The following is a 23,728-nucleotide window of genomic DNA, read 5'->3' on the forward strand; positions in this document are numbered from 1 at the left end:
CTGGGTGCCATACTTTCAGTTTTATAATGCTCCTGTGAAATGCCTTTGAGATATTTCCTTAAGTTAAGAGTGCTAGATAAATGTAAGTTGTTGTAATTGTTAACAAGACAATAAGCACCTTAATTTGGTCTTCTCCCATGTCTTTTACTTCCCTCTCCCCTTGCTCTATATTACTGCAACGTCCCTTTTAAGATTGAGAGCCTATCTGGGATTTAACTCAACTCTACCATTCTCAAAAGACAACCACCAACACCATTGCTTTGCCAGTATGACATATAAAATCTGAAGAGCCTAAGGATTCACGGCCTTACGATGTCTGCAGTTCTTTTATTAAGTGCAGTAACGGCAGCGCGGTGGTTAGCACAGCTGCCTCACAGCGCTAGGGACCCAGGTTCAACTCCCAGCTTGGGCCACTGTCTGTGCGGAGTCAGCATGTTCTCCCCGTGTTTGCGTGGGTTTCCTCTGGGCTCTCCGGTTTCCTCCCATAGTTTGAAAGACGTGCTGGTTAGGTGCATTGGCCATGCTAAATTCTACCTCAGTGTACCCGAACAGGCACCGGAGTGTGGTGATTAGGGGATTTCATAGTAACTTCATTGCGGCGTTAATGTAAGCCTACTTGTGACACTAACAAATAAACTTAAACACTGTTGTAATGCAGGAAATGTGGCAGCTAAACAGCAATGTGACAATTACCAAGTATACTGTTTATTTTTTGGGTATCGATCGAGGAATAAATGTTGTCGAGGACACTGGAGATAACTCCTGCACCCTTCTTCAAAATAACACGATAGGATCTTTTACATCCACAGGGCAGGTGAGGCTTTGGTTTAAACCTTCAACCTGGAAAATGTGTCAATCTAGATTTTACACTCTAATTTCTGGAGAGCTTCCAGACCCTTGCCATTTTAACTCACCACGTTGCTCATACACTCACATTTCTGCCCTTGGCCTGCCGCTGTGTTCCAGTGAAGCCCAACACAAGCTCGAGGGCCAGCAACTCATCTTCCAATTAGGCACCAAACAGCCTTTTGGATTCAACACCGAGTTCCACAATGACAGCCCGTGAACTCTGTCCCCTACTTTGATTCTGTTTTCTCGTCAACGTGCCAATCTTGAATGTCGCTTTTCCTGATATGTGCTTTCAAGACAGGGTTGTTCATTATTCTACCATTCACACTCACTCTCCACAAATACTGCGGTTCTCTGCTACAAAGTGACCACTCCTTTTGTCTTTTGTTCCATGGTTAAGCCCACCCGACCCCTACCCAATCCCGGACCCTTCCTTTCCTCTTCCTCACCCTCGCCCCTTTCAACAGCCCATCATGTTTTGACCTCCCAATCAGTACTTGATTCAAAACATTAACAACAGGTGGGATTTTCCAGGCCCCTCCACTCCACGGTGCGTTATCCAGTCTCAACATCGGCAGGGCTGGAAGATATTTGCGGGATCTTTTGCATGGCTCACCCATCCCGCCCGGAGGTGGGGCCCTTCAACAGGACCAGGAGAACCCCATCAGCAAGAAGGGCCTGGAAATCCCGCCCTATGTCTCTCTCTCTCACAGACGCTGCCAGACCTGCTGAGCAGCTGCAACACTTTCTGTTTTTATTTTACATTTTTAGTATCCGCAGTATTTTACTTCTATCTCATAGAAACGTCAGAGATAGGAGCAGGATGAGGCCATCTGACCCTTCGAGCCTGCTCCGTCATTCATTACGATCATGGCTGATCATCCAACTCAATAGCCTACTCCTGTCTTTTTCCCCATGATCCCATTCGCCCCAAGTGCTATATCCAGCTGTCTCTTGAATACATTCAATGTCTTGGCATCAACTATTTCCTGTGGTAGTGAATTCCACAGGCTCACCACTCTCTGTGTGAAGAAATGTCTCCTCACCTCCATCCTAAATGCTCTACCCTGAATCCCCAGACTGTGATCCCTGGTTCTGGACTCCCCCCACCATCAGAAACATCCTCCCTGCATCTACCCTGTCCAATCCCTGTCTCTGTAGAACCATTCCTGATTTCCAGAAAGCTTAAATTAAACTGGAGCCAGGCAAACGCCCGAGACCAATGCATAAGATTGTGATTCAGGCAATCACCCCGAGCATAGTCACATTTAAAAGAAGGTTATGTTCCAAATAATGATTGCATAAGTTCAACACTCAAGAAACATAGGAGATAGGAGCAGGAGGAGGCCGTTCAGCCCTTCAAGCCTACTCCGTCGTTCATTACGATCATGGCTGATCGTCCAACTCAATAGCCTAATCCTGTTTTTTCCCCATGATCCTGTTCACCCCAAGTGCTATATCCACCTATCTTTTGAATACATTCAATGTTTTGGCATCAACTACTTCCTGTACAATGAATTCCACAGGTTCACCACTCTTTGGGTGAAAAAATGTCTCCTCATCTCCATCATAAATCCAGGACAAAGCAGCCTGCTTGATTGGCACCCCATCCACCATCTTAAACATTCATTTCATCCACTTACAGCACACAAGTGCGAGCACTGTGTACCATCCACAAGATACACTGCAGCAACTCATTCAGGCTCCTCAGACAGCAGCTTCCAAACCCACAACCTCCGCCATCTAGAAGGACAAGGGCAGCAGAGACGTGGGAACACCACCAGCTGCAAGTTCCCCTCCAAGTCACTCAGCATCCTGACTGGGAAATATATCACCGTTGCTTCGCAGTCGCTGGGTCAAAATCCTGGAATTCGCCCCCTAACGGCATTGTGGATGTACCTTCACCACATGGACTGCAGCGATTCAAGAAGGCAGCTCACCACCACCTTCTCAAGGGCATCTAGGGAGGGGCAATAAATGCCGGCCCAACCAGCGATGCCCACGTCACATGAAAGAATGTTTAAAAATTCCAATCATAGATGAAGAATTTCAGCCTCATTAATATATTAGTAATTAACATGTTATTAAGATACTGGTTATCCACTATTAATCCGCTACTAAGATATTAATGTTTCTTTCAAGCCTCCAGTCACCACCAACCTCCCTCAGCTGGATTTGCTATAGCCTCTGGGTCAGGAGTTTGTGGGTTTGAGGTTGGTGGCTGGAGTGGGCAGTACAATCAAGGATGGCAATCCAGAAATACACCAACAACCTGCATTTGTATTGTTCCTACTGGCCAAAAATGACCAAAAGTCCAAATTTAAGAGTGGGATCTAACCGGAAATAGCAGGATACTTGGGCCTTTCCAATAAGAATGGAACATGATCAAGGATGGCAAATGCAGCAGGCATACATACACCCATCGTAAATGACATCTTAATGAGTAATAATGTTCCTAAAGTCATCCAGACACTTCATGGGTTGTCTTTCCAAAAGCCTCGGCACAAGTAATAATACAAACTTGTCAACAGTGGTTTGTAAACAAGTCATTCAGATTATTTCAAACACCATCACTCAACAACAACCTGCACTTATATAGTCTTCAATGTTGTGAAACATCCCATGGCTCTTCACAGGAGCACGCGCTAAAACCAAACTGTGACGCCGTGCCACACGAGGCGATTTCGGATGTATCGACGAACATAGTATCATGCAATGCTTAAGAGGCCCTTCGGCCCATCGAGTCTGCACCGACATGGACTGCAGCAGTTCAAAAAGCTGGCTCACCACCACCATCTCAGAGGCAGTTAGGGATGGGCAACAAATCATAGAATCCCTACAGTACACAAGGAGGCCATTCAGCCCATCAAGTCTGCACTGACCGTAATCCCATCCAGCCCCTATCCCCATATATTTATCCTGTTATCAGTGGCAACTTAGCATAGCCAATCAACCTAACCCACACATCTTTGGGCTGTGGGAGGAAACCGGGGCACCCAGAGGAAACCCATGCAGACACAGGGAGAATGTACAAACTCCACATAGATAGTGACCCAATCTGGGAATCGAACCCAGGTCCCTGGTGCGGTGAGGCAGCCTTGCTAACCACAGTGCCACCATGCCATCCCTCTGCTCTGACCTTGTCAGTAAGGCTCATACCCCATGAAAGAATAAAAACACCAAAAACTTGATCAAAGGAGTGGGTTTTAAGCAATATCCTAAAGAAGGAGGGAGGAGAGAGCTGGAGAGGCGAAGACATTCATGGGGAGAATTCTGAAGCTTGGAGTCTGAATGGCTACATCTGGATGAAAGCAGTGGAGGAGGGCAGAGTGGGAAGTGTGTAAGAATCCAGAATTGGGGGAATGCAAGCGTGCAGTTTAGCTGGTGACCACTACAGGGATATTAACCTGCAAAGTTGATGTCCTTTGAATGATACATTCAAACTAAATCTTGCTCACCTACTGCACTGGTTCAGGTAGATCTTAAATATCCCATGTATTCAAAATGTCATAAAAATTGTCTCAGGAGTATTATCAGACCAAATCAGGATCCAAACCACAGCAGGAGAGGTTAGGACAGATGAAGAGATAGATTTTGGGTGGCACAGTAGCACAGTGGTTAGCACTGCTGCTTCACAGCTCCAGGGACGTGGGTTCAATTCTTGGCTCAGGTCACTGTCTGTGTGGAGTTTGCACATTCTCCTCGTGTCTGCATGGCTTTCCTCTAAGTGCTCCGGTTTCCTACCACATTCCAAAGATGTACAGGTTAGGTTGATTGGTAATGCTAAAATTGCCCTTTAGTATCCTGAGACATGTAGATTCGAGGGATTAGTGGGTAAAATATGTAGGGATATGGGAGTAGGGCCTGGATGGGATTGTGGTTGGTGCAGACTCAATGGGCCAAATGGCATCTTTCTGCACTGTAGAGTTTCTATGATTTCTATGAGATCTTAAAGAGTAAGTTGACAGGCAAGAGAAATGCTGTATGGTGAAGAGCGTGAAGTTCATCTGTATGTCTGGGTCTATGTCAACGGAATGGAGTCAGTGGCATAGTGGTATTGTCACTGGGCTAGTAATCCAGAGACCCAAGGCAATTCTTTGGGGACTTACATTTGAATCCCACCATGCCAAATTATGATATAAGATCCAATGATGACTATGAAACCATTGTTGATTGTTGTTAAAAAAAAATCTCATTCATTAATGTCCTTTAGGGAAGGAAATTTGTCGTCCTTACCTGGTCTAGCCTACATGTGATTCTAGAGCCACAGCAATGTAGTTGATTCTTAATTACCTGCTGAGATAGTCTAGATTGGACAATCAGTTCAAAGGCTATTAGGGATGGGCAACAAATGCCGGCCCTTCCAGTGACATCCACATCTTGTGGATGAATTAAAAAAAACTTCCCCCACCAAAATAAAGTAGGTGTCCTTCTCATTCATCTTGGTGTCACTTGTGGTGTGTTGTTGGTGCAAAATATGTAGGGATTTCTGACATAATTGAGCAAGGTGGGCCTGTACGCACTGGAGTTTTGAAGAACGAGAGGAGATCTTAAAGGAACCTGGAAGATTTTGAGGGGATCAAACAGGGTGGTCGCTGAGAGGCGTTTTCCCCTCGTGGGAGAATCTAGAACTTGGGGGCACGGTTTCTAAATCAGGGGTCTCCCATTTCAGATGGAGGTGAGGAGGAATTCCTTCTCTCAGAGGGTTAATTTGTTAATTTTGGAATTCTCTTACCTAGCGAGCAGGTTGAGTCATTTCAAGACTGAGCTGGTTTTTGATCAATAAGGGAGTCAAGGATTAAGTGGAGCAGGGCAGGAAAATGAAGTTAAGGCCACAGTCAGATCAGCTACAATTTTATTGAATGGTGGAGCAGGCCCAAGGGCCCGAATGGCCTCCTCCTGCTCCTTTTTCTTTTGTTGCTATGTAGCAATGAGCCACCACACTTTGCAAAATATTAACATTTTCTCCCCTGCTCTGCTGGAAGGCACTGACACATCAGCAGGGTACAGGTCCACATAGGCCAGCAAACCTCCCATAGCTCACCCTGGTGACCATTCTTAACCGGACTATTCACCTACACAAAAGCAGGGTACTTGCAGATGCTGGAATTTTGAAATAAGGAAAAAAAAAATTGCTGGAAATACTCAGCAGGCCAGGTAGCACCTGTGGAGAGAGAAACAGAGTCAACATTTCAGGTCGATGACTTTTCATCGGAGTTGAAAATGTAACAGGTATTGAGCAAGTGCAGAGCCAGGGAAAGATGGAAGGGCTGGAAAGAACGATAGGGATGATTCGGGACAGGGTGGAAGTCAGGAGAGATTAAATGACAACAGGGATGATGGTGGAAGGCAAAAATAGAGATGGCAATGGGAGCGGTGGCAATGGGAGAGATGGCAATGGGAGAAGTGACAATGGGGGATGTGGCAGTCTTGTGGTGCAATGGGTAAGCATAACCATCTCTGAGCCAGAAGCTCTGGGTTCAGGTCCCACTCTAGATCATGATGGCCAAGGAAGGTGCATTTATAACGTAGCCAAACAGATCGATTATCGATCTGTAAATCCTTCGATAGACATGCCGGTGGCAGGAGTAAGAGTGGGAGAGACTCCTGGTCAGCCACGTGATGGAAAGTAAATTGGAGCCTCTACCATCACCATCCATTGATCTGGACTACAACATGCATGTTAAGGTGCACATTACCGCAGCAACTCGGACTTCCTGAGTGAACTGTAACACGCACACGCACATAAGCACACATGCACGCACACGGACAATGGGATAGGTTAAAGAAAATCAAAAGGGGATCCATATAAAATGGGAATAATGAACACATCAACACAGTTTCTAATAGGCTTTATAAGGACAGGAATTTGATCATTTTTCAACCAAGTGCTGGTTGGGGTGAGAAAATCGGATGTGCAGCTCACCGGCTGCACTGCCGGCTATTCTCATCATATAATCTAGCACTTGGTTGAAAAAGATACACAGGCGTGGTCCGTGCCGTCACACTGGCGGGGTGGGACGAAAACAGGAATCCTGAGACTGGGCCCCCCGTTTTTAAAGGACATCCCGATCTCCAGTTTTTAAAAAGTGATGAATCCCTCTACACTGGAAACCTTGCCCCCACCTACCCCCACCCAACCTGCATGGGCACAGGGAGCACCACCCCGTTCACTCGCAAACACTGGGAATGTCCCACCCCACCCACAGACTTGGGGAATCCCCCCCCCCCAACGGATATGGCAAACAACACCACCCACCCTCCCCCAATGGAGCTCCCCAGAGGACACTGCCTCTTGGCACTGCCAGGGCATATAGAAACATAGAAGATAGGAGCAGGAGGAGGCCACTCGGCCCTTCGAGCCTGCACCGCCATTCTCGATCATGGCTGATCGTCCAACTCAAATGGTCTAATCCTGCTTTTTCTCCATAACCTTTGATCCCATTCGCCCCCAAGTGCTATATCCAGCCACCTCTTGAATACATTCAATGTTTTGGCATCAACTACTTCCTGTGGTAATGAATTCCACAGGCTCACCATTCTTTGGATGAAGAAATGTCTCCTCATCTCCATCCTAAATGGTCTATCCTGAATATTTCTATCACCACGGGGGCTGTAGTTACTTGTGAGCCCTCAGGGTGGACTTTTACTCTGGTTCACTTTGTCCTAGACCTGTCGTAAATCTCATCAACCAGGGAGGAAATTCCAACATGCAAAGATGATACAGCCCTTTAACAATATATTTTATTAAAATGAGCTTGCTGACCTTTCTGCACAGGACCCTCATTATGTCAATGGCTAGAGACAGCGACAATTACACCACGAGACCTCCCGCCGAAATTCTTATATCTGGGGTCTGGCAGGATTTTGCGCCGATGCTGCCATTTGCACCAGCAGCGAACGTGGCCGCAGAATCCCAGTTAAGGACTTCAACCTGGTGTTGTGAGACTTCTTACTGTGTTTACCCCAGTCTAACACCGGCATCTCCACATCATGACAATTGATGCACCATAGAAAGCATTCTTTCTGGTTGTATTACAGCTTGGTATGGTTCCTGCTCTGCCCAAGACCGCAAGGTAATGAATGTAGACCCAATCCATCACGCAAACCAGCCTCCCATCCACTGACTCTGACTACACTTCCCGCTGCCTCGGCAAAGCAGCCAGCATAATTAAGGACCCCATGCACCCCAGACATTCTCTCTTCCACCTTCTTCCTTTGGGAAAAAGATACAAAAGTCTGAGGGCAGGTACCAAACGAGTCAAAAACCGTTGCTGTCGCATTAAATTGCTCTTTCTCTACAGCCTAGCTATGACTGTTACACTACATTTCGTACTGTCCCATTTCCTTCTCTATGAATGGTATGTTTCGGCTGTATAGCGTGCAAGAAACAATACCTTTCACTGTGACAATAATAAATCGAATCAAATTAATTGAGAACAGGGAACCTCGGCCACTTTTGCCTTTCTCCCTGGCCCAGTGGCACTGAGGTTAGTTGCAGCAACCCCACAAAATGTGACGGCTGACATGAGGCAGCTGAACCCACGGGAGGACTCGAACCTGGTACGCTAACGGTCCATGGAGCTCAGTCCCAGCCAGGGGTGAGGGAGGCGCTGGGAGACTGGTGTACTGGAGTGTTACGTCTGGAACTCTCTGCGATACAAGTGGCTTTGAACAATGAAGTTCTATATAATCTAATTAGCAGATGGTGCCTTTCTTTCAGGAATTCACGTGGATTCAGCTGGGCTTTAGGTAGGGGAGGGAGGGTTGGAGAGGGGTTACAAAAAAAATGGAGCTGGAAGCAAAAATAGGTCAGAGGCACATTACCAGTGCAGTGTGGTGTTTGATGCATTCGGAGTAAAGGAACCCTTTTAAATATATCACTTACATCACACAGGCTGGTGACCATCCCCCAGCCAGCGAGTGGGTCATTACTGGCCAATGCTATTTTAATTGCGTGTCTCAGTTTATGAGCTGCTTTGACCTGCCATAAAAGCTGTGGGTTCCAGCTTAATGCCTGAAACCTGAGATGAGAACTGACCAGCAACACTACTGGCAAAATAACAAGAGTATCGAGCCTCCAGCAAGCCGCTGCCATCTGCTTGCTCAACCAAATATTTACGTTTGCGAATTATCCTCCCCGCCACCCCCTTCCCCCCCACCCAGCCCTTGGAAAATCTGTTTAACCTTGCAGGACATCTGGTCGGTGCTCTAATCAGCCTCATGTTAACCTGCTGAGGCATTTGGCAGTCATTAAAAATTAGTCCATCGCGTTACTACTTTTTGAAATAAACAGCAATCTTCTGTTGTTATAATAAGAACATAAGAACATAAGAATATAATCATGAATATGAAACATAATCATGGAATCCTACAGTGCAGAAGGAGGCCATTTGGCCCATCGAGCCTGCACCAACAACAATCCCATCCAGGCCCTATCCCCGTAACCCCACACATTTACCCTGCTAATTCCCCTGACACTAAGGGGCAATTGACCATGGCTAATCCACCTAACCTGCATATCTCTGGAGTGTGGGAGGAGACCGGAGCACCTGGACGAAACCCACGCAGACACAGGGAGAACGTGTAAACTCCACACAGACAGTGGCCAAAGGCTGGAATTGAATCCGGGTCTCTGGCACTGTGAGGCTGCAGTGCTAACCACGGTGCCACCCTGTCACCTTTGTCCTTCAGTTCCCACCCAGGTCTCAGTTTAAAAACGATGCTTGTTGAAAGAAAGCATCCACATTTCTATAGCATCTTTCACAACATCCCAAAGCACTTTAGACTTGCTGCCACTAAAGGCACATAAGGAACAGGAAGGCTTATGAATGTTCTCCATAGTTTCTTCCTCATGGAACTAGCCTGAAACGACAGATTATGGTTTGAGTGGCTCCATGCCCGCATCGAGATGACTGACCAGGAGCCTCTCCTGCTCCTATTACCCATCTGAGGTACATTAGAAGGATTTATAACTTGATAATCAGCCTGTTTGACCATGTTATGAATGCATCTTCCTTGCCCATCGAGTCCTGGGTGGGATTCGAACCCAAAGCTTCTGACCCAGAGGCAAGGACACCATCCACTGTGTTGCAAAACTTCCCAAAGTGCTTTACAGCCAATGAAATACTGCTCTGAAGTAGGTGGAAGTGGGGGTCATTGAACATTTTTAAGTTGGAGGTAGATGGATCCCCATTAGAAATCAATGGTTATGTGGGTAGGCGGGAATGTGGAATTTGAAACAGAAACAGTTCAGCCATGATCTTATTCAGTGGCAGAGCAGGCTCAAGGGGCTGAATGGCCTACCCCGACCATATGTTGCATGGTTAACCACTGCTGAAACCAGTTGGTTTGACATTATATCACATGAAACCACGTTCCAAACCGAATGCCGGGTCCATGCTGAGTTAGCTCATCTCACCTGGAGCAATCCTGAGGGATGGAGGTGTGGTTGGAAGTGGGATGGGGTGATGGGTTGGGTAGGGGGCATAAATCCAACAGATAGCGATCCTGCTCCTGATCTGTTATCCACCGCTATTTGTCACTATCCATCTGAGAGATCGCCAGGCTGTAAGGAGTGCCACTGTGATCTGGCATCGAATCATAGAATCCTACATTGCAGAAGGCCCATCGAGTCTGCATCGACCACAATCATACCCAGGCCCTATCCCCATAGCCCCATGCATTTACCCTAGCCGGCCCCACTTACTCGAAAGGGCAATTTAGCATGGCCAATCCACCTCACCCATACATCTTTGGACTGTGGGAGGAAACCGGAGCACCAGGTGGAAACCCACGCAGACACGGGGAGAATGTGCAAACTCCACACAGACAGTGACCCAAGCTGGGAATCAATTCAGGTTCCTGGCGCTGTGAGGCAGCAGTGCTAACCGCTGTGCCACCATGCTGCTCCATTGGTACCATATATTGAGCAGTTGGCAGCGGGCAGCACAGTTTCCTACGTGAAGCAAGGTTCTGCTATCACCCACTATGCCAACCTTGGAAAAGGCCCACAATCCTAGGCATGTTTGAGCAACAAGGCCAGACGTTGACTTGGCTGGGGAAATTTGTATTGTGGCCAGGGGTACCAGGGTTTCAACACTATGTTCTTAATCAAACAAATATATTTTTAAAATTCATTTTGCAGAAGTGGGCATCTGCCTAGGCCAGCATTTATTGCCAATCTCTAACTGCCCTTGAGAAGGTGGTGGTGAGCCGTCTTCTTGAATCACTGCAGTCCCTGTGGTGTAGGTACACCCACAGTGCTGTTAGGGAGGAAGCTCCAGGATTTTGACCCAGCAACAGTGAAGGAACAGTGATTATTTCCAAGTCAGGATGGTGAGTGACTTTAGAGAAATTTCCAGGTGGTAGTGTTCCCAGGTGTCAGCTGCTCTTCTCCTTCTGGATAATTCGGAAGGTGCTGCCTCAGGAAATTTAGTGAGTTCCTTCAGTGCATCCTATAGATGGTCCACAATGCTGCTACTGTTTGAGAGTGGTGGAAGGAATATTTATGGAAGGGATACTAGTCAAGCGAGCTGCTTTGTCCTGGATGATGTCAAGCTTCTTGAGTGTTGTTGGAGTTACACTCATCCAGGCAAGTGGGGAGTATTCCATCACACTCCTGACTTGTGCCCTGTCAGTGGTGGACAGGCTTTGAGGGGTCAGGTGATGAGTTATCCACTACAGGATTCCTAGCCTCTGACCTGCTCTCGTAACCACAGTATTTATGTAGCTGGTCCAGTTCAGTCTCTGGTCAATGGTAACCGCCCCCCGCAGAATATTGATACTGTAGGATTTAGCAAAGGTAATGCTATTGAATGTCATGAGGCAACGGTTAGATCCTCTCTTGTTGAAGACGTTCATTGCCTTGCACTTGTGTGGCATGAACGTTACTTGTCTCTTGTCAGCCCAAGCCTGGATATTGTCCAGATCTTGTTGCATTTGGACACAGAGTGTTTCAACTGCAGCAAGACAATATCTCAACCTTGCAGCTTAGATTCTGCAAGCACAAATTTTATGAAGCCAATCACCAAGTTATAACAAATGGTTCAAATCAGAAAGCAACTAATTCCCTCAGCAATTCCAGTTTAAAAAAATTCTCAAAAGAATTAACGCAGTGACAATGACCCAGTGGGCCCAGAACACAACCTGATATTGCTCAGGTGGAAACTGTGGGAGAAACTGTCTGAATGTCAGCAGAATCAATTTATTTTAAATTCCGAACACTGCGAGGGAATCCAATTATCAGAACCACATTAATCGCTTCTCAATAAATCAGGTCCAATACTCCACTTAATACAGTCCCCGCTCATGACAGTACAATAAACTGCTTGAAAGCATTGCATTCACCACCAAGGACAAAGAATCCCCTTGCATTTTAGCACGGTCCATGCCGCACTGGGAGGCGATGCAGCAACATAAGACAGTCATTCCAATACTAATGTGTTACTAAATGTGGTTACAGCACTGGGAAGAGACCCAGATAAGGGAACGCTGCACCGGGACTGACAGAAATGCACAGTCACCGGCTGCTAGGCACAATCCGTGCACACTGCAGAGAAGACATACACAGCAGCACAGAAACCAGTGAAAGGGGAAATCCAAGGCTGAGGTTTGGGCAATAATTGCTAGCCTTGCCAGCAACACCCACATCCTGAGAAAGAATAAATAAAAAATAAACATGCGAAGACAAATACACACACGCATCTACAGCCACACACTAACACACAAAGGCCACACACAAATCATACACTCTAACACACACAGATACACACACACTCTCAAACACACACAGATACACACACTCTCACAAACACACACACAAACACACACAGACACACACTCTCAAACACATTCAGATACACACTCACAAAGGCACAGACACACACTGTCAAACACACACAGGCACACATACTCTCACAAACACACAGACACATACACTCTCAAATACACAAACACACTCAAATACACAACGCACACTCCCACAAACACACACAGACATACACACACTCTCAAACACACAAAGACTCACATACTCTCACAAATACACACTCTCAAACACACAGACACACACATTTTCACAAATGCACAGATACGCACACTCAAACACACAGTCACACACTCTCACAAACACACACAGACACACACTCTCATGAAACACACAGACAAACACACTTCCAAACAAACACATTCAGAAACACTCACACATTGGACAGGATTTTAGAACCTGGCTTGTCCTGAAGCCTGCAGTGAATGAACCTTTCCTCGCCCAGTCCAATACCCGTGGCGAACAGGCAGGGCAGTAAAATTCAGGCTACACACTCAGAAAACACTAATCCCCTAGCGTCGGGGATTAGCGAGATAAATATGTGGGGTTACGGGAATAGGGCCTGAGTGGGATTGTGGTTGGTGCAGACTCGATGGGCCGAATGGCCTCCTTCTGCTCTGTAAGGATTCTATGATAACCACACACAGACATACACATTCTCCGACACACATTCAAAAGAGACTAACTCAAACATACAGAGGCATACAAGGACATAGGCACACATACTCAAGCACACAGACATTCAGAAATGTATGCAGACAGTTATAGGCACACAGAAATACACGCACAGAAAAGCAGAAATACATGCCCAGAAACACATCCAGTAACAGACACCGTCATACACATAGGCCGACAGACACACATGCACTCTGACACACCATTCATATTCTACAGAACTCCAGATTCAAGCGACTATAAAATCATGCTTCTTCCTAGGCTGATGTTACCTCCAGCTCACAATCTCTGTGGCCGGCTGCCTGAATGTTTATGATGTGTGTGCGTATGTGTGTGTGTGTCTAGCTGGACCAGAGAAACTGCGCCCCCCCACAGAAAAGTACGTCCCTACTGCTCGCTGTGACTGGAGGAGCAGGAAACAATAGCCCCCACCCCCGAAAGGACTTTATGATGGATGGAATCCCAAAATCATTCTTTAAAAAAAAGTGACTGCCCAGCGGCTGGAGGGCAGAGCTGGAGAAGCGAGTCTCTGTTCAGTGTGAGCTGCCTGTATATGCAGAGTTGGACAGAGTTGAAATTCATTCGAGAGCAATTCCTCAAACCTGGGGCCCAGTCTCTCTCACACACACACACTATTACCATCGAGTTTTAAATCAATTATGAAAAACCTCCCCTTTCGCCTCCAATGTCATTCACATAAACATAACAGCAGCCTCGCCGTAAAATTAACCAGTCCCCAGGCCATTTCCCTACTCACAGCCTCAGATTCATAAAGAGACTCTGGTGTTTCGCTGCTGGCTCCAGGTTGTGTGCTCTGTTTCTGCAGCCGCTCTAAAATTCTTTCCCCCCACCCGCCCCACAATCACCAGCAGTGTTGTCACGGCCATTCGGCCCATCATACAGTGTGTACGAGGCACAAGGGGGATGAACGGTTCGGCTGCACAGTGTCTGCTCAGCTTGTCCCGGGAGCAGGAAGGGGGGAGGTGATGGATCAGTTAGTAGCAGAAACCAGTGTGTGCAGTGCCTCCTGCCCCGGTCTCACCAACAGGCTCACAGGCAGAGAGAGAGGGGGATTGTCCACATCATCAGATCCAGGACTCTCAATTCACATTCAAACCTAGACCCATTTCAAATTCATACTGGCTTCCTGTCCACACATCACTGGCCGGGGCCATCTGTTCAACGTTTTTCTCCTAGTACATCCCCTGGTTACCCTGTACACTCTCTGGTTACTCTATACATCCACTGGTTACCATGTGAATCCCCCGGTTACCCTGTATAGCTCCTGGTTACCAAGTACACACTTTGATTACCCTGTATACTCCCTAGTTACTCTGTACAAACCCTAGTAACTCTGTAGACCCCTGGTTACCTTGTACCCCCTGGTAATCCTGTACACCCCCTGGTTACCCTGTATACCCACCTGGTTACCCTGTAGACCCCCTGGTAACCCTGTAAACCCACCTGGTTACCCTGTACATCCCCTGGTAACCCTGCACACCACCCCCCCCCCATTACCCTGCACACCCCCTGGTTACCCTGACCCAACTGGTTATCCTATACACCCCCTGTTTACCCTGTATACCCACCTGGTAACCCTGTATACCCACCTGGTAACCCTGTATACCCACCTGGTAACCCTGTACACCCCCTGGTTATCCTGTATACCCCCTGTTTATCCTGTATACCCACCTGGTTACCCTGTATACCCACCTGGTTACTCTGCACACACCCTGGTTATCCTGTATACCCCCTGGTTACCCTGTATACCCACCTGGTTACCTGTACACACCCTGGTTACCCTGTATACCCACCTGGTTACTCTGTACACACCCTGGTTATCCTGTATACCCCCTGGTTACCCTGTATACCAACCTGGTTACCCTGTACACCCCCTGCTAACCCTGCACGCCATTCCCACCCGCCCCCCCCCCATTACTCTGCACACCCCCTGGTTACCCTGACCCGCCTGGTTATCCTATACACCCCCTGTTTACCCTGTATACCCACCTGGTAACCCTGTATACCCACCTGGTAACCCTGTACACCCCCTGGTTATCCTGTATACCCCCTGTTTATCCTGTATACCCACCTGGTTACCCTGTATACCCACCTGGTTACTCTGCACACACCCTGGTTATCCTGTATACCCCCTGGTTACCCTGTATACCCACCTGGTTACCTGTACACACCCTGGTTATCCTGTATACCCCCTGGTTACCCTGTATACCCACCTGGTTACTCTGTACACACCCTGGTTATCCTGTATACCCCCTGGTTACCCTGTATACCCACCTGGTTACCCTGTACACCCCCTGCTAACCCTGCACGCCATTCCCACCCGCCCCCGCCCCCATTACTCTGCACACCCCCTGGTTACCCTGACCCGCCTGGTTATCCTGTACACTCCCTGGTTATCCTGTATACCCGCCTGGTTACCCTGTACACCCCCTGGTAACCCTGCACACCATCCCCCTCACCCCCCCCATTACCCTGTGCACTCCCTGGTCACCCTGTACACATACCCTTCCCCTCCTCAAGAAGATTCTCCAACTCTCTCCCCCTCATCCCTACTCCCAGTCCAAACAGCCACTTAACCAATATCCCAGTCACTCTACATCCAGAATAGACTGCCCCCGGAGGAATTTGCATCGCCATAGCTCAGCCTCCCCCCCCCCCCCCGCCCCCCATCTCTTGCACCAGTATGTATATGCATGTTTGCAAGACATTAAAGAATGGGGAACCAGTGGGCACAGATATGTTATACATAACAACAGGAAAAGGGGGGCCGTGGGTATGAGAGCTATTTGGTGCAGGGAGTTGTGAAGATCGGGAAAGCACTGCCTGGAAGGCTAGTGGAAACATTCCATAATAACTCGCAGATGGGAACGGGATACATACTTGAAAATGAAAAATAAAATGCAGGGAATTGGGGAAAGTGTGTGGGGGAAGGGGAACCAATTGGATCGCTCATTCAAAGAGCTAGTACGGGAAAGGAGGGCCGAATAGCCGCCGAGGGCGCTGTCTGGTTCCCATGGTATGTGTGAATGGGATATCAGTCCAGCAAAGTCGCCCCTTCAATTCAACAACAACTGCCCAGTCATAAAACATTCACTACAAAGGAAATAATTACAAACAGGATATATCGTCCTAATTCAACACAGATTTACAGTTGAGAATGAATGCGGTCCTTTAAAAATCCTTGTGATATAAAACGCAGCGATATCTTATCTGGGATCACTCTAACATGGTCCATATTCATTGCTCTCGACTTCACTGCATTTTCCCCTCTCTGTGTGAATGAAAAGGGGGGGGGGATTAAATCTGTATTTCTGTTAAATATCCCCCCCCAGTCCACCTGAGAGAGCAGGAAATTGGGGGGGGGGGGATGGGGAGGGAGGAGGACAGGGGGTCAACGTTTATGGGGAATTGTGTTAAATCTCGTACGTACTCTCCCCCCGCTCCCCCCCCCCCCCCCCCCCCACCACCACCTTTCATTTTCTGCTTTAACCAGCACAAAACCGCTGGGATTGGGGGGGGAAGAAAACATCTGCAGCGAGCGAGCATCAGGTACTGCGGCACTCGGAATGAATGAAACCAGCGGCTGACTCCTGAGTCCAACACAGCAGAGAGACAGAGAGAGACGGGGGGGTGGGGGGAGGAAGAGGGTCTGTGAAGCTCCCTGCCATTCCCCTCAGTAACAGAATCATTCAGAACCCGGAGACTTGCTGGGTGTTTCAAAAGCAGCAGCAGAGAGCCATTGTACATGAGACACTCTCTCTCTTTAGCAATGCACACACTTTCTCAACGCCCTACCTTTGCGCTGCTGTGCTGCCCATTTTCAACAACACACACACACACACACACAAACGTAAACCTACTCCTTCCCATCACAGAGACACAGCATTTGCTGCTTGCCGGCGGTGTTATATTATTTTAAATGTCACACATTTATATATCAAAGTATACATCAAACTACTACTAAATCTCCATCTGTCAGCTCAGCAGCAGTTAGGGTACAGTGGGAGGAATTGGAATAAATCACATTGCGCCCCCCCCCCCCCACCACTCTCCCAATCTGAGGATTTTTTGACCTTCTCGAATCCACAAAAGCATTAACATTCCAACACAGACTGAGCACAGAAATGTTTCATCTTATTTTTTTTAAGAGTCGGAGGAGGGATTGAGGGGGGGGTGGGCGGCGGTGAGGGGAGAGTGACATTGTTAATGAATGGATTCTCACGGATGTCTTTCCCGGAGCTATGCATCGAAGGAGGGGAAAATCGAATTGATTCCAATCTGATCAAATACAGATCAAGTTCTGCTGCCCTTCCTCATGTGTCCAGCTCACCTTCAGACTCCTGAGTGCGCTCGGTGTGTAAGACTGGGCACACAGGGCGCTCTGGGGTGGGGAGATGAGTGTGGGGATGTGGGGGTGGGGGCTGAGTGTTGGGGAGATGTGAGGAGTGGGGGGATGATGGGATGTAGGGAGTGCAGGGATGAGGTGGGGTTGAGGAAAGGATGGTGGATGGGATGTGGCAGAGTGAGGGGAGAGATGTGGGGGCTGGGAGAGAGATGTGGGAGGGTGGGAGAGAGATGTGGGAGGGTGGGAGAGAGATGTGGGAGGGTGGGGGAGAGATGTGGGAGGGTGGGGGAGAGATGTGGGAGGGTGGGGGAGAGATGTGGGGTGGGAGAGAGATGCGATAGGGGAGGGATGTTGGGGGGGTGGGAGGACGGATGTGGGGGAAGATGTAGACGGGTGGGGGAAAGGGTGTGTGGGGGGTGGGGGGAAGGGTGTGTGGGGGAGGGGGGGAGGAATGTGGGGAGTGGCAGAGGCAATGGGGGGTGGGGGTGGGATATGGACGTGTGTGGGGAAGAGATGTGGGGGGTGGGATGTGTGGGGGTGGGGGTAGGGATGTGTAGGGGGTGGGGGTAGGGATGTGTGGGGGGGTGGGGGGAGGGATGTATGTGGGGGGTGGGGGGAGGGATGTGTGTGGGGGGGTGAGGGGTAGGGATGTGTGGGGGTTGGGGGGAGGGGTGTGTGGGGGGTGGATGTGTGTGGGGGGTGGGGGAAAGGGATTTGTAGGGGTGGGGGGAGGGATGTATAGGGGTGGGGGGAGGGACGTGTGTGGGGATGGGGGGAGGGATGTGTGTGGGGTTGGGGGGAGGGATGTGTGGAGGGGTGGGGGAGGGATGTGTGTGGGGGAGGGATGTGTTGGGGGGGTGGGGGTGGGATGTGTGTGGGGGGTGGGATGTGTGGGGGGAGGGATGTGTGGGGGGGTGGGGGTGGGATGTGTGTGTGTGGGAGGGGGGGTTGGTTTTGGGGATACCGAGGGTCTCTCACACACACATACACTGACCTTGCTGGAGAAGGCGCCCGGAATCATCATCTTCAGCGCCTGCCTCTTCAGCTCCACCAGCCTGGTGTTGCAATTCTCGCACCAAATCCCTTTATCCTCGGAGCCGCAGGAGCCGGGCGAGCCCGGGGAAGAACCGGCCGCCGAGCCCGGCGAACAGCCGCCCGAGCCCGGCGAGCCGGTGAAGGAGGAGCCGGGAGAGCCGCCGCTGGAGCCCGGCGACGCGGTGCCCGAGCCGGGGACGGAGCCGGCTCCCTCGGGGGCGGGTCGATTGACGGTCCGGGAGTCCTCGCACATCTGAAAGCTCTTCCTGTACCACATCTCCGGGCTAAAAGTTGCCAGTTTTGTAGTTGAATAACTCTCCGCCGCCCCCTGTATTTATTAAATTAGAGAGAGGGTGGGGGGGACACATTGAGAATTGGTGTTTATACACACACACAATCATCTGCAACATGGAATATAGTTTCCATAAAATGTACATCAGTCTTCACACTCACCACATGTTTCCGATTTCTGGCATAAACAGCTCGCTCTTTGCTCCCAGAGACAGAATTCATCTTCAATAGATTTCTCCCCCAGCTGAACTGACTCTCACACAATGTTAGACTAAAGCGGGAGACCGAGAATCTCACTGTCAGGGTGAAGGCAACACCAACAGCCCTTTGATCACATCATTACTGCCGATCTCTCTGCCCTCCCCACTCACTCACACACTGCCCTTCATTCCGGGACTGTCCATGTCTGCATTACCCTGTTACACTCTCCCTCTCTGCCTCCCTCCCTCTCTCACTCACACACACTCTCTCTCTCCCTTCCTCTCTCTCTCCTTCTCTCTCATTCACACACACTCTCTCCCTCCCTCTCTCCTTCACACTCTCCCTTCCTCCCTCTCTCTCCTTCTCTCTCATTCATACACTCTCCCTTCCTCTTTCTCTCTCTCTCCTTCTCTCATTCACACACACACTCTCTCCCTCCCTCTCTGCCTCACACTCTCCCTTCCTCTCTCTCTCCTCTCTCATTCACACACTGTCTCCCTCTCTTCTCTCCCTCACACACTCTCTCTCTCCGTTTCTCTCTCCTCTCTCATTCACACACACCCTCTCCCTCCCTCACACTCTCTCTCTCTCTCCCTTCCTCTCTCTCTCCTCTCTCATTCACACACACAGAACAAACTGCTCTGATTTCTAGTGCAGTGTCTCAACTCAGGGCAAGCGGCGGTGCTGTGTATGCACTCAGCTCAGCCACTCTTCCCCCACCCACCCCAAACTCACCCCCCTCCCGCCCACCCACCCCCTCCCTCCCGAGCCACCCCGGTTAAAATTGAGAGTGTGCCAGGCTCCGGGCGGGTGTGGGCGGAGCTGGGTGTCCCGGAGCAGCCCGCCGCTCGGTAACAGTAAGAGGAACGGCAGCAACAGCTGACAGGGAGTCTCGCAGCCCAGCCTCTGATATTCAAAGCCGCTCTCTCGGAGCGGGGAGAGGGCTGGAGGCGGGCTTGGCGTCGCTGGGAGGAAGGGAGGGGGTGGTTCAAAATAACTGACAGCCCCCCCCCACCCCATCCTCGGTCCACCCTTAGCCCACCTTCATCTCCTGCAGCACCTTACCTGAGAAGAACTCTGGAGAAGCGGGACCGCAGTTAAACCCGTTTCTTGACAGCCAGCCCTTGTTAATGCAAAAATGTCCTACATCTAAGATCCATTCTCAGTGTTAAAATGCATTCTCAATGCTAAGATGTATTCTCAATGTTAAGATGCAATTGCAATCTTAAGATGTCTCAATGCTAAGATGCATGCTCAATGTTAAAATGCATTCTCAATGTTAAAATGCATTCTCAATGTTGAGATGTATTCTCAATGTTAAGATGCATTCTCAATGTTAAGATGCATTCTCAATGTTAAGATGCAATTGCAATCTTAAGATGTCTCAATGCTAAGATGCATTCTCAATGCTAAGATGTATTCTCAATGTTAAGATGCATTCTCAGTATTAAGATGCATTGCCAATCTTGATACGTCAATGTTGCATGCATTCTCAATGTTAAGGTATCCCGATGTTAAGATGCATTCTCAATGTTAATTAATGAAGATGCCAGGGTTTCCCTGCAATAAAAGTTTAGAAGGCAGCCGCGCTGATTTTGCTTGCTCCCTGTTATTTTGCTGAGAATTGTATTCGGTAATATTGCTGCCTTGCTGCTCGGTGCGAGCGCTACAAACTGTGACATGTCCGTCACCGAACCGGACTGGGGCACCCACTCATGCCAAACAGACGGAGCTTATCATCAAACATCCCGAAAGGATGGGGTTTGAAACTACTCCTGAACGCAGCCTGGCCAAGGTGCTGGGGCTGAGCTGAGCTTGGGGCTGAGCCTGGGGAGAGAGCGACTGGAGAGGGGGCAGGAGAGTAAAACCTGGCGCCCTCTGTCGTTTCTACATTTATATTCAGGGGAAGAAGTTGTGGGACACAGTTTTCAATATCGCCGGTGTACTCCCTAAACACTGAAGGTTAAACCGAGAGTTGTAGAACAAAACCGACTAACTATTAGATGCATCTCCCCAGGAAACATTAAATAAGAGTGGGCGGAAACAAAACGTTTCCTTACCGGCTAATTAGCCAAACGCAGTCTATTATAACTTAACATGTTCGGTTTAACAGACCACCCCCCCCCCCCCAAGGAAGTGTGCTGGGCGGAGAAATGTGAGAATGAAGTTATTGGCTTCTGAGGGAGATCGATAACATTATCAGTTTAGAGGGAATCTCGGATGGAGAGATCACTTGGGTAATAGGCTCAGTCGAATCGAAGATCGATTTCCCCTTCCTCCCAAATTAGGACCAGTGTTGCTTGGGGAAATACAGCAATCATACATCTGTGGAGGAATCGAATGTCCGGAGTTTTAATTGCTCCAAAAGCGAATGGTCTTCATTCTCCACCATCGTGGATAATGGACACCGTGAGCCGAGTGAATTCACACGAGTGTATAAGTCATCTTAGAGACCTCTTCATTCAGACTCTGTAGAACATAGTGTCAACAGGGGGCCATTCAGTCCCTCCATCCTGTCCCATCATCCAATGAGATAGCTGGTCTATATCTTCAATCAACAATCTATAACACCCTTAAATAATTTTTTTAAAAAAAACTATCAGTTCCAATTTACCAATTTCCAAATCACCCCCAACCTCAACAGAATTTTAGGGGAAACTTTCCAGAGTTTCCCAAAAGTGGGACAAAGGAGCGCATTTGATTGGCACCCCATCCACCACCTTCAACATTCTCTCTCCACTACTGATGCACATTGGCAGCAGTGCGGGCCTTCTGCAAGATGCACGGCAGGAATTCACCAAGGGTCCTTTGACAGCACCTTCCAAACCCACCACTGCTACCACCTAGAAGAACAAGAGCAGCAGATACATGGAAACACCACCACCTGCAGGTCTCTCTCGAAGCCATTAACAGCCCTGACTTGGAAATATATTGCTGTTCTTCCACTGTCGCTGGGTCAAAATCCTGGAACTCCCTCCTGAACACCACTGTGGGTTTTCATACACCACATGGACTATTTCCAGTTCAAGATGATGGCTCACCACCATCCTCTCAAGGGCAATTAGGGATGGGCAATAAATGGTGGTCTAGCCAGCCACACTCACACCCCGTAAACAAATAAATAAAAAAAGTCCTTTCTGCCATCACCCCTAAAGGAGCTAGCTCTAATTTTAAGGTTATGCCATCTTGTTCTGAATTCCTCCCAGAAGAGGTAATGGTTTCTCTCTATCTACAGCAACAAGAAATTACATTTACATGGCAGCTTTAAACTAATGTAATTTCCCAAGGTTCTCATATGGCATTATCCTACAAAATATGACATCAAGCCACATTTTTAAAAATATATTATTTTATGTGATGTGGATGTCATTGCCAAAGCATTTGTTTCCAATTCCAAATTTGGAGATCTTAGGTCAGAAGATCAAAATCTTGGTCAAAGAAGGTTTTAAGAGGTTTATTAAAGGAAGAAAATAAGGTATGGCTGCAGACTGATGGAGAGAGGAAATTGCAGAGCTCGGGACCTAGGCAACTGAAGATAGGGCCCACCAACAGTAGAGCAATTATAATTGGGAATGCTCATGAGACCAGCATGAGAATTGTGCATGTACCTTGGAGGGTTGTGGGGTTGGAGGAGATTACAGAGATGAGGACAGTCAGGGCCAAGGCAGGATTTGGAAACAAAGATGAGACTTTCAAACCAAAAGAGACAATGCTGGCTTTGATAAACCCTGGCTTTGACAAAGGGTCATCTGGATTCGAAACGTCAGCTCTTTTCTTTCCTTACAGATGCTGGCAGACCTGCTAAGATTTTCCAGCGTTTTCTCTTTTAATTTCAGACTCCAGCATCCGCAGTAATATGCTTTTAACGTTAAAGTTTATTTATTAATCACAAGTAAGGCTTACATTAACATTGCAATGAAGTTACTGTGAAATTTCCCCGGTCACCACAGGCCAGCGCCTGTTCAGGTCAATGCCTAATCAGTACATTTTTCAGACTGTGGGAGGAAACCAGAACACCCGGAGGAAACCCACGTACACACAGGGAGAACGTGCAAACTCTACACAAACCCAAGCCAGGAATCGAACCCGGGTCGCTGGCGCTGTGAGGCAGCAGTGCTAACCACTGTGCCTACGAAAATGTCAAAGTAAGTTGCTGTTTGACTGGAAGCCAATGTGATGGCGGAATCGGACTTGCCATGAGCGGTGGAATTTTGAATGACCTCAAGTTTGTGGAGAGTAGGGTGTTGGAGATCAGCCAGAACAGCATTGGAATAGTTGAGTCTGGAGACAAGAAAGGCATGAATGAGGGTTTCAGCAGCAGATGAGCTGTGCAACAATACCAAAAATTATTTTTCTTATCACCAGATAATGTGAAAGTCTATTAAATAAATGACAATATCAATTATAATCAAGAATTGCAATTGCCTGCTGCCTTCTTTCAATGAAGTGAATTTGTTCTGGCATTAATCTGATACCTGTGTGGA

At 48.4% G+C, this 23,728-nt stretch overlaps 1 protein-coding gene across 1 annotated transcript in view; it reads right to left on the minus strand.

The window, feature by feature from the left end:
* Window positions 1–19,939, minus strand: part of kif26ba (kinesin family member 26Ba) — a 296,952-nt gene extending 277,013 nt beyond the window's left edge. The window contains exons 1-2 of the mRNA XM_080200788.1: window positions 19,206–19,939; window positions 18,712–19,080 (exon numbers count right to left, since the gene is read on the minus strand). Coding sequence (XP_080056914.1) covers window positions 18,712–19,080; window positions 19,206–19,265 — 429 coding nt within the window. The 5' untranslated portion in view covers window positions 19,266–19,939. The remainder of the gene's footprint in view (window positions 1–18,711; window positions 19,081–19,205) is intronic.
* Window positions 19,940–23,728: the final 3,789 nt, after the last annotated feature.

This window comes from Carcharhinus amblyrhynchos, chromosome 12 (genome assembly GCF_965287045.1).
Source record: "Carcharhinus amblyrhynchos chromosome 12, sCarAmb.v2.hapA, whole genome shotgun sequence".
Lineage (NCBI taxonomy): Eukaryota > Metazoa > Chordata > Chondrichthyes > Carcharhiniformes > Carcharhinidae > Carcharhinus > Carcharhinus amblyrhynchos.